At 49.0% G+C, this 11,709-nt stretch overlaps 1 protein-coding gene across 1 annotated transcript in view; it reads right to left on the reverse strand.

Annotated features, from left to right (window-relative positions):
- LOC124022361 (B-cell receptor CD22-like) overlaps positions 1–11,569 on the reverse strand; it is a 40,256-nt gene extending 28,687 nt beyond the window's left edge. The window contains exons 1-7 of the mRNA XM_046337287.1: positions 11,243–11,569; positions 10,910–11,131; positions 4,884–5,216; positions 4,552–4,773; positions 2,193–2,372; positions 341–499; positions 142–230 (exon numbers count right to left, since the gene is read on the reverse strand). Of these exons, the coding sequence (XP_046193243.1) occupies positions 142–230; positions 341–473 (222 nt within the window). The 5' untranslated portion in view covers positions 474–499; positions 2,193–2,372; positions 4,552–4,773; ... (1 more) ...; positions 10,910–11,131; positions 11,243–11,569. The remainder of the gene's footprint in view (positions 1–141; positions 231–340; positions 500–2,192; positions 2,373–4,551; positions 4,774–4,883; positions 5,217–10,909; positions 11,132–11,242) is intronic.
- Positions 11,570–11,709: the final 140 nt, after the last annotated feature.

Here is an 11,709-nt window from a genome sequence, read left to right on the forward strand (position 1 = left end):
CACTGCAGGAGAGTGGAGGTCCTCATGGTGTTCTACAGCACAGGAGTAACTGTCCACAGAATAACCCAACACTACTAGGGTATTACTAGAGTATTGTTGGGAAGTGGACTCATCTAGACGTTGTCCGTTCTTGTACCAGATGTAGGTGGGGTTGTCAGTCAGAGTACAGGTGGTGATACAGGTCAGTGTCTTCTGTCCCTCTGCAGCAGGAGTCACCTTCACCTGCAGACCTGAAACAATATGTATAAAACCACATACACCTCTGTGTTAACAGGATGGTTCATATATTTATCCTGTAATTCATTATGATTTACAGTTGTATCATACAGTGTAGTATTACCTGTGACAGACAGAGTTGTTCCTGGGAAACTATGACCCCATTCAAAGTTGTCTGTTTTAAAAGTGAAGCGATACTCAGCTGAGTCCTCCTCTCTCAGATCTGAGATTCTCAGGATGCAGGGATCTTTATACATCTCTTTGTCAGGGTACTTCACACGACCTGCATACCCTGGGTCAGTGGTTAGGTCTTCAGGGGTCGACTTATCACTTCTAAACCAGAATGATGATGTGGTGGAATAATAACCAACAGTACAGGATATGTCCACTGTTGACCCCTTCAAGACACAGATTCTCCTCTTGGTGTAAGTCACTCTGTTGCAGTTCTGACCCTGGACACCTGAAACACAGTGACATAACAAGAGGTCAACTAGATTGTATTCTCAGTTATTTCTAGAAATGCTAACAGTTCTCAAGTTCTCAAAGTGAAACCAACACACACAGAGGTTAAACAGTATTGTTAATAAAGAAACACTCACACACTGCAGGAGAGTGGAGATCCTCATGGCCTTTTACAGCACAGGAGTAACTCTCTTCATAGTTACTGGAGACTGGGTCTTTGTACTGGGGGGAGGTGCTCTCATCTAGATGTTGTCCGTTCTTGTACCAGATGTAGGTGGGGTTGTCAGTCAGAGTACAGGTGGTGCTACAGGTCAGTGTCTTCAACTCTGATCTCCATTTAGGAGTCACCTCCACCTGGGAACCTGAATTAAAGGAGAGCAAAAAAAAAGAGTCAATGGTTCAGAATTGGTTTGAGTTAATTATTAACATCATGACTCTTCAAAACGTTATAATGTGCTGTGTTACCTGTGACAGTCAGAGTTGTTCCAGGGAAGCTGTACCCCCATCTTGCCTTATCAGTCGTAAATCTGAACTTGTACTCAGTTGAGTCACTTTCTCTCAGGTCTGTGATTCTCAGGTTGGAGTCCTTTTCTGTTTGTCGATGGTATTCCACACGACCTGCATACTCTGGGTCCTGGATTAGATCTGTAGTAACTCCAGTCTCCCATTTGTTGAACCAGGACACTTCTGTAACATCATGCCAACTGGGATGTGTGTAAAAGCACGATATGTCCACTGTTGACCCTTTCAAAGCACAGATACTCTGATGGGTGTAAGTCACATTCATACAGCTCTCACCCACAACACCTGAAACAAAATGTAACTGATCAATTCCTGAAACCATAATGAGACTCAATGTTATAGATGTATTGGACAGGTTCATTTTGAATAATAAACAATATGTATATTGACATAGATCTATAAAACTGTTTATTATTCCAATGTATATAGTTAAGAATATTGATAGAGAAAGTCATACAACTCTGATTGGTTCTAAATGACACTACATAAAATAGTAGTTTCATTCACACTCACACACTGCAGGAGAGTGGTGATCCTCATGGCCTTTTACAGCACAGGAGTAACTGTCTGAATAATAACTATTGACAGAGTATTGATGGGAAGTGGGCTCATCTAGACGTTGTCCGTTCTTGTACCAGATGTAGGTGGGGTTGTCAGTCAGAGTACAGGTGGTGCTACAGGTCAGTGTCTTCTGTCCCTCTGCAGCAGGAGTCACCTTCACCTGCAGACCTGAAACAATATGTATAAAACCACATACACCTCTGTGTTAACAGGATGGTTCATATATTTATCCTGTAATTCATTATGATTTACAGTTGTATCATACAGTGTAGTATTACCTGTGACAGACAGAGTTGTTCCTGGGAAACTATGACCCCATTCAAAGTTGTCTGTTTTAAAAGTGAAGCGATACTCAGCTGAGTCCTCCTCTCTCAGATCTGTGATTCTCAGGGTGAAGGGACCACTGTATGTTCCAGTGTATTCCACACGACCTGCATACCCTGGGTCAGTGGTTAGGTCTTCAAGTGTCGACTTATCACTTCTAAACCAGAATGATGATGTGGTGGAATAATGACCAACATAAGTACAGGATATGTCCACTGTTGACCCCTTCAAGACACAGATTCTCCTCTTGGTGTAAGTCACTCTGCTGCAGCTCTGACCCTGAACACCTGAAACACAGTGACATAACAAGAGGTCAACAGGATTATATTCTCAGTTCTTTCTAGTAATGCTCAAAGTTCTCAAGTTCTCATAGTGAAACCAACACACACAAAGAAATACATTGTATACAGTTTTACAGTGATGTATTAGGGATCTATCTAGTTTTTGTTTTGGGGAGGATTGTGTGTTTTTTTACATTCAGCCCAGGATTTCCACATCCGGCTTCTTCACCTGTGGGATCATCTGAGAACAGCCACCCAGACAGCTGATGAAACTGAGGAGTAATTCTGTCTGTGATAAAGCCCTTTTGTTGGGAAAACCTCAGTCTGATTGGCTGGGCCTGGTTCCCCAGTGGTTGGGCCTATGCCCTCCCAAGCACACCCATGGTTGTGACCCTGCCCAGTCATGTGAAATCCATAGACTAGGACCTAATGAATATACAGTATTTCATCTGACTGATTACCTTATGTAACAGTATAACTGTAGACCGTCCCCTCGCCCATACCCGGGCGCGAACCAGAGACCCTCTGCCCACATCAACAACTGTCACCCACGAAGCATCGTTACCCATCGCTCCGCAAAAGCCGCTGCCCTTGCAGAGCAAGGGGAACTACTACCTCAAGGTCTCAGAGCAAGTGACATCACCGATTGAAACGCTATTTAGCGCGCACCACCGCTAACTAAGCTAGCCGTTTCACATCCGTTACACTTATATGAACTGTAACTCAGTAAAATGGTTGAAATTGTTGCACGTTGAGTTTATATTTTTGTTCAGCATAATTTTATATGCATTTATGTAAAACATAGGGACCACAATGGCTATAAGTCCCCAAATTTATTGTGCAATCCTTTAAAACAACAATCCTGTTCACTTAAAATAATATTGTTTATATATGTATTCTTTTAACAGACAAATAAAATCAATCAGTCAATCAATCCAAACTGAGCAGCAGCCATTTGATGAACGGAAAGAGACATTTGTTACAAAACACCAACAAGTTGAATGACATTCAGAGATTGTCCAGCCTTCAATACTGGGTAAGACTACAAGGTAGGGAGGGATGTATTCTCTGTTTGTCCAGCCTTCAATACTGGGTAAGACTACAAGGTAGGGAGGGATGTATTCTCTGTTTGTCCAGCCTTCCATACTGGGTAAGACTACAAGGTAGGGAGGGATGTATTCAACTACAAGGTAGGGAGGGATGTATTCTCTGTTTGTCCATTCCATACTGGGTAAGACTACAAGGTAGGGAGGGATGTATTCTCTGTTTGTCCAGCCTTCAATACTGGGTAAGACTACTCCAGTGTTTGTCTCTGTTTGTCCAGTCTTCAATACTGGGTAAGACTACAAGGTAGGGAGGGATGTATTCTCTGTTTGTCCAGTCTTCAATACTGGGTAAGACTACAAGGTAGGGAGGGATGTATTCTCTGTTTGTCCAGTCTTCAATACTGGGTAAGACTACAAGGTAGGGAGGGATGTATTCTCTGTTTGTCCAGTCTTCAATACTGGGTAAGACTACAAGGTAGGGAGGGATGTATTCTCTGTTTGTCCAGTCTTCAATACTGGGTAAGACTACAAGGTAGGGAGGGATTTAGGGAGGGATGTATTCTCTGTTTGTCCAGCCTTCAATACTGGGTAAGACTACAAGGTGGATAAGACTGGATAAGACTACAAGGTAGGGAGGGATGTGTTCTCTGTTTGTCCAGATTTACATTGTCTATTTATTGTGGTGTTGAAAACACAAACCATGACATTGAAGTGCCTGAAGTCAGTTTGCTTTGTTTATTGGTTGTCTGCTGCAGTGGAACAGAAACCTGTTGGTGGAAAATGTGTTGCATATATTTTGTATATGATGGCAGTGTAATAGAACAGGCAGGGTGAGCTTGTCTGTGGTGGTTGGGAACCCTCAAACTTCTGGCCCGTAGCCCTGCGTGGCATCGATCAGGCCACAAAAGCAGGCTGGAGTGGCAAAGTCGGTATTCACTTTTATAAATGCAGGTCTCTACAGATATTCTTATTTGTGGTCGTAAACATTATTTTGAGTTAATTCTATGAGGCGGAGGGTGTTCAATTTATTTTACAGTACAAGGGGGGGGGGTCATGTGAAAATATTTTAAACTTTGAAGACCAGTCCTGTCCCGTCCCACAGTAAATTTTAATCTGTCCCTTAATAAATAAACACTCACAAACTGCAGGAGAGTGGAGATCCTCATGGCCTTTTACAGCACAGGAGTAACTGTCTCCATAATTACTGGAGACTGGGTCTTTGTACTGGGGGGAGGTGCTCTCATCTAGATGTTGTCCGTTCTTGTACCAGATGTAGGTGGGGTTGTCAGTCAGAGTACAGGTGGTGCTACAGGTCAGTGTCTTCTGTCCCTCTGCAGCAGGAGTCACCTTCACCTGCAGACCTGAAACAATATGTATAAAACCACATACACCTCTGTGTTAACAGGATGGTTCATATATTTATCCTGTAATTCATTATGATTTACAGTTGTATCATACAGTGTAGTATTACCTGTGACAGACAGAGTTGTTCCTGGGAAACTATGACCCCAGTCAAAGTTGTCTGCTTTAAAAGTGAAGCGATACCCAGCTGAGTCCTCCTCTCTCAGATCTGTGATTCTCAGGGTGAAGGGAACTCCGTATGTTCCAGTGTATTCCACACGACCTGCATACCCTGGGTCAGTGGTTAGGTCTTCAGGGGTCGACTTATCACTTCTAAACCAGAATGATGATGTGGTGGAATAATAACCAACATAAGTACAGGATATGTCCACTGTTGACCCCTTCAAGACACAGATTCTCCTCTTGGTGTAATTCACTCTGTTGCAGCTCTGACCCTGAACACCTGAAACACAGTGACATAACAAGAGGTCAACTAGATTGAATTCTCAGTTCTATCTAGAAATGCTAAGAGTTCTCATATTATAAAATGAAACCAACACTGATATACATTGTATACAGTTTTACAGTGATGTATTAGGGATCTATTTAGTTTTTGTTTTGGGGAGGATTGTGTGTTTTTTTACATTCAGCCCAGGATTTCCACATTCGGCTGTAAGGGTTTTCTTCTGGTGAAAGAGAGGCGGACCAAAATGCAGCGTGGTGGTTATTCATGTTTTTAATAAAGACGACTATACATGAACAAACTATACAAAACAAGAAAAGTGAAAACCTAAACAGTCCTATCTGGTGCAAACACAGAGACAGGAACAATCACCCACAAAACCCAACACAAAACAGGCTACCTAACTATGGTTCCCAATCAGAGACAATGACTAACACCTGCCTCTGATTGAGAACCATATCAGGCCAAAAATAGAAATAGACAAACCAGACACACAACATAGAATGCCCACCCAGCTCACGTCCTGACCAACACTAAAACACAGACGAACGATGGACAGAACGTGACAGAAGCCCCCAACCCCCCAAGGTGTGGACTCCGAACGCACAACCTAAACCTATAGGGGAGGGTCTGGGTGGGCATCTGTCCGCGGTGGCGGCTCTGGCGCTGGACCCCACTCCATAATTGTCATAGTCCACCTCCTTAGTGTCCCTTGAGTAGCGACCCTCGCCGCTAACCTTGGCCTAGGAAACCTAACAACGGGCCCCACTGGACTGAGTTAGCTCAGGACTGAGGGGAAGCTCGGGACCGAGGGGAAGCTCGGGACCGAGGGGAAGCTCGGGACCGAGGGGAAGCTCGGGACCGAGGGGAAGCTCGGGAAGGGGAAGCTCAGGAGTGAGAAGTGAGAGGAAGCTCAGGAGTGAGAAGTGAGAGGAAGCTCAGGAGTGAGAAGTGAGAGGAAGCTCAGGAGTGAGAGGAAGCTCAGGAGTGAGAGGAAGCTCAGAGGAAGCTCAGGCAGGTTGATGGATCTACCAGATCCTGGCTGACTAGCGGATTTGGCAGATCCTGGCTGACTGGCACTTCTGGCGGATCCTGGCTGAATTGCGGATCTAACTGATCCTGGCAGACTGGCGGATCCTGGCCGACTGGCAGATCTTGGCCGACTGGCAGATCCTGGCCGACAGGCAGATCCTGGCCGACAAGCAGATCCTGGCAGATCCTGGCTGACTTGCACTTCTGGCTGATCCTGGCTGACTGGTGGATCCTGGCAGACTGGCGGATCCTGGCTGAATGGCGGATCTAACTGATCCTGGCTGACTGGCGGATCCTCGCTGACAAGCGGATTTGGCAGATCCTGGCTGACTGGCACTTCTGGCGGATCCTGGCAGACTGGCGGATCCTGGCTGAGTGGCGGATCTAACTGATCCTGGCTGACTGGCAGATCCTGGCCGACTGGCAGATCCTGGCCGACTGGCAGATCTAGCGGATCCTGGCTGACTGGCGGATCCTGGCAGATCCTGGCTGACTGGCGGATCCTGGCAGACTGGCGGATCCTGGCAGACTGGCGGATCCTGGCAGACTGGCGGATCCTGGCAGACTGGCGGATCTAACTGATCCTGGCAGACTGGCGGATCCTGGCCGACTGGCAGATCCTGGCCGACTGGCAGATCCTGGCCGACTGGCAGATCTGGCAGATCCTGGCTGACGGGTGTATCCTGGCAGACTGGCGGATCCTGGCTGAATGGCGGATCTAACTGATCCTGGCAGACTGGCAGATCCTGGCCGACTGGCAGATCCTGGCCGACTGGCAGATCTGGGGGATCCTGACCGACTGGCGGATCCTGGCCGACTGGCGGATCCTGGCCGACTGGCGGATCCTGGCCGACTGGCAGATCCTGGCCGACTGGCAGATCCTGGCTGACTGGCAGTTCTGACGGATCCTGGCAGACTGGCGGATCCTGGCTGACTGGCGGATCCTGGCCGACTGGCAGTTCTGGCGGATCCTGGCCGACTGGCAGTTCTGGCGGATCCTGGCCGACTGGCAGTTCTGGCGGATCCTGGCCGACTGGTAGTTCTGGCGGATCCTGGCCGACTGGTAGTTCTGGCGGATCCTGGCCGACTGGTAGTTCTGGCGGATCCTGGCCGACTGGCAGTTCTGGCGGTTCCTGGCCGACTGGCAGTTCTGGCAGATCCTGGCAGACTGGCGGCAAAGGCGGCGCTGGGCAGACTGGCGGCAAAGGCGGCGCTGGGCAGACTGGCGGCAAAGGCGGCGCTGGGCAGACTGGCGGCAAAGGCGGCGCTGGGCAGACTGGCGGCAAAGGCGGCGCTGGGCAGACTGGCGGCTAAGGCGGCGCTGGGCAGACTGGCGGCAAAGGCGGCGCTGGGCAGACTGGCAGCTCAGACGGCGCTGGGCAGACTGGCAGCTCAGACGGCGCTGGGCAGACTGGTAGCTCAGACGGCGCTGGGCAGACTGGCAGCTCAGACGGCGCTGGGCAGACTGGCAGCTCAGACGGCGCTGGGCAGACTGGCAGCTCAGACGGCGCTGGGCAGACTGGCAGCTCAGACGGCGCTGGGCAGACTGGTAGCTCAGACGGCGCTGGGCAGACTGGTAGCTCAGACGGCGCTGGGCAGACTGGTAGCTCAGACGGCGCTGGGCAGACTGGTAGCTCAGACGGCGCTGGGCAGACTGGTAGCTCAGACGGCGCTGGGCAGACTGGTAGCTCAGACGGCGCTGGGCAGACGGGTAGCTCAGACGGCGCTGGGCAGACGGGTAGCTCAGACGGCGCTGGGCAGACGGGTAGCTCAGACGGCGCTGGGCAGACGGGTAGCTCAGACGGCGCTGGGCAGACGGGTAGCTCAGACGGCGCTGGGCAGACGGGTAGCTCAGACGGCGCTGGGCAGACGGGTAGCTCAGACGGCGCTGGGCAGACGGGTAGCTCAGACGGCGCTGGGCAGACGGGTAGCTCAGACGGCGCTGGGCAGACGGGTAGCTCAGACGGCGCTGGGCAGACGGGTAGCTCAGACGGCGCTGGGCAGACGGGTAGCTCAGACGGCGCTGGGCAGACGGGTAGCTCAGACGGCGCTGGGCAGACGGGTAGCTCAGACGGCGCTGGGCAGACGGGTAGCTCAGACGGCGCTGGGCAGACGGGTAGCTCAGACGGCGCTGGGCAGACTGGTAGCTCAGACGGCGCTGGGCAGACTGGTAGCTCAGACGGCGCTGGGCAGACTGGTAGCTCAGACGGCGCTGGGCAGACTGGTAGCTCAGACGGCGCTGGGCAGACTGGTAGCTCAGACGGCGCTGGGCAGACGGGTAGCTCAGACGGCGCTGGGCAGACTGGTAGCTCAGACGGCGCTGGGCAGACTGGTAGCTCAGACGGCGCTGGGCAGACTGGTAGCTCAGACGGCGCTGGGCAGACTGGTAGCTCAGACGGCGCTGGGCAGACTGGTAGCTCAGACGGCGCTGGGCAGACGGGTAGCTCAGACGGCATGAGGGGCGGTAGCTCTGACAGCACTGGACAGGTGAGAGACTCTGGCTGCGCTGGAGAGGAGGAAGGCTCCGGCAGCGCTGGACAGGCGGGACGCACTGTAGGCCTGATGCGTGGTGCTGGCACTGGTATGCCGTGAATACTATGCCAAACCAACAGCTTTCTTTCTACTCTGTCCAATACATCCTCCACACTCTCAGACTCAGCACTCTGCTTCGGCGACAGCTCCAATTCCATCCATGGCTCCTTACGGTAAACAGGGGTAGTTGGCTCAGGTCTGACTCCTGACTCTGCCACACTCTCCCTGTGGCCTCCCCCAAGAAATTTTTGGGGGTGCCTTTCGGGCTTCCAGCCGCTCTGCCGTGCTGGCTCCTCATAATGCCGCCGCTCTGCTTTCGCTGCCTCCAGCTCTGCTTTGGGGCGGCAATATTCCCCTGGCTCTGTCCAGGGTCCTTTTCCGTCAAGGATCTCCTCCCAAGTCCATTTATCCAAATAGTGCAGCCTCTCCCACTGCTGCTGCTGCCTCTGTTGCTTCTCCTGCTGCTGCTGCTGTTGCTCCTGCTGCACCTGTCGCTTCTCCTGCTGCTGCTGTTGCTGCTGCCTCTGTTTACCACACCGCTTGGTCCTTGGTTGGTGGGTGATTCTGTAACGGTTTTCTTCTGGGGAAAGAGAGGCGGACCAAAATGCAGCGTGGTGGTTATTCATGTTTTTAATAAAGACGGCTATACATGAACAAACTATACAAAACAAGAAAAGTGAAAACCTAACCAGTCCTATCTGGTGCAAACACAGAGACAGGAACAATCACCCACAAAACCCAACACAAAACAGGCTACCTAAATATGGTTCCCAATCAGAGACAATGACTAACACCTGCCTCTGATTGAGAACCATATCAGGCCAAACATAGAAATAGACAAACCAGACACACAACATAGAATGCCCACCCAGCTCACGTCCTGACCAACACTAAAACAAGGAAAACACAGACGAACGATGGACAGAACGTGACACCGGCTTCTTCACCTGTGGGATCATCTGAGAACAGACACCCAGACAGCTGATGAAACAGGAGTAATTCTGTCTGTGATAAAGCCTTTTTGTTGGGAAAACCTCAGTCTGATTGGCTGGGTCTGGTTCCCCAGTGGATGGGCCTATGCCCTCCCAAGTCCACCCATGGTTGTGACCCTGCCCAGTCATGTGAAATCCATAGATTAGGACATAATGAATATACAGTATTTCAACTGACTGATTACCTTATATGAACTGTAACTCAGTAAAATGGTTGAAATTGTTGCACGTTGAGTTTATATTTTTGTTCAGCATAATTTTATATGTATTTATGTAAAACATAGGGACCACAATGGATATAAGTCCCCAACTTTATTGTGCAATCCTTTAAAACAACAATCCTGTTCACTTAAAATAATATTGTTTATATATATATTTTTTTTAACAGACAAATAAAATCAATCAGTCAATCAATCCAAACTGAGCAGCAGCCATTTGATGAACGGAAAGAGACATTAGTTACAAAACACCAACAAGTTGAATGACATTCAGAGATTGTCCAGCCTTCAATACTGGGTAAGACTACAAGGTAGGGAGGGATGTATTCTCTGTTTGTCCAGCCTTCAATACTGGGTAAGACTACAAGGTAGGGAGGGATGTATTCTCTGTTTGTCCAGCCTTCAATACTGGGTAACACTACAAGGGAGGGAGGGACGTGTTCTCTGTTTGTCCAGCCTTCAATACTGGGTAAGACTACAAGGTAGGGAGGGATGTGTTCTCTGTTTGTCCAGATTTACATTGTCTATTTATTGTGGTGTTGAAAACACAAACCATGACATTGAAGTGCCTGAAGTCAGTTTGCTTTGTTTATTGGTTGTCTGCTGCATTGGAACAGAAACCTGTTGGTGGAAAATGTGTTGCATATATTTTGTATATGATGGCAGTGTAATAGAACAGGCAGGGTGAGCTTGTCTGTGGTGGTTGGGAACCCTCAAACTTCTGGCCCGTAGCCCTGCGTGGCATCGATCAGGCCACAAAAGCAGGCTGGAGTGGCAAAGTCGGAATTCACGTTTATAAATGCAGGTCGCTACAATTATTCTTATTTGTGGTCATGTGAAAATATTTTAAACTTTGAAGACCAGTCCTGTCCCGTCCCCCAGTCAATTTCAATCTGTCCCTTAATAAATAAACACTCACAAACTGCAGGAGAGTGGAGATCCTCATGGCCTTTTACAGCACAGGAGTAACTGTCTACATAGTCATTGGAGACTGAGTATTTGTATTGGGTGGAGGTGCTCTCATCTAGATGTTGTCCGTTCTTGTACCAGATGTAGGTGGGGTTGTCAGTCAGAGTACAGGTGGTGCTACAGGTCAGTGTCTTCTGTCCCTCTGCAGCAGGAGTCACCTTCACCTGCAGACCTGAAACAATATGTATAAAACCACATACACCTCTGTGTTAACAGGATGGTTCATATATTTTCTCTTGTAATTCATTATGATTTACAGTTGTATCATACAGTGTAGTATTACCTGTGACAGACAGAGTTGTTCCTGGGAAACTATGACCCCAGTCAAAGTTGTCTGTTTTAAAAGTGAAGCGATACTCAGCTGAGTCCTCCTCTCTCAGATCTGTGATTCTCAGGGTGAAGGGACCTCTGTATGTTCCAGTGTATTCCACACGACCTGCATACCCTGGGTCAGTGGTTAGGTCTTCAAGTGTCGACTTATCACTTCTAAACCAGAATGATGATGTGGTGGAATAATGACCAACATAAGTACAGGATATGTCCACTGTTGACCCCTTCAAGACACAGATTCTCCTCTTGGTGTAAGTCACTCTGCTGCAGCTCTGACCCTGAACACCTGAAACACAGTGACATAACAAGAGGTCAACTAGATTATATTCTCAGTTCTATCTAGTAATGCTCAAAGTTCTCAAGTTCTCATAGTGAAACCAACACACAGTATAATGTATTAAATGAACACTCACACACCGC

The sequence above is a fragment of the Oncorhynchus gorbuscha genome, unplaced genomic scaffold, assembly GCF_021184085.1.
Source record: "Oncorhynchus gorbuscha isolate QuinsamMale2020 ecotype Even-year unplaced genomic scaffold, OgorEven_v1.0 Un_scaffold_1360, whole genome shotgun sequence".
In the NCBI taxonomy this organism is placed as follows: domain Eukaryota; kingdom Metazoa; phylum Chordata; class Actinopteri; order Salmoniformes; family Salmonidae; genus Oncorhynchus; species Oncorhynchus gorbuscha.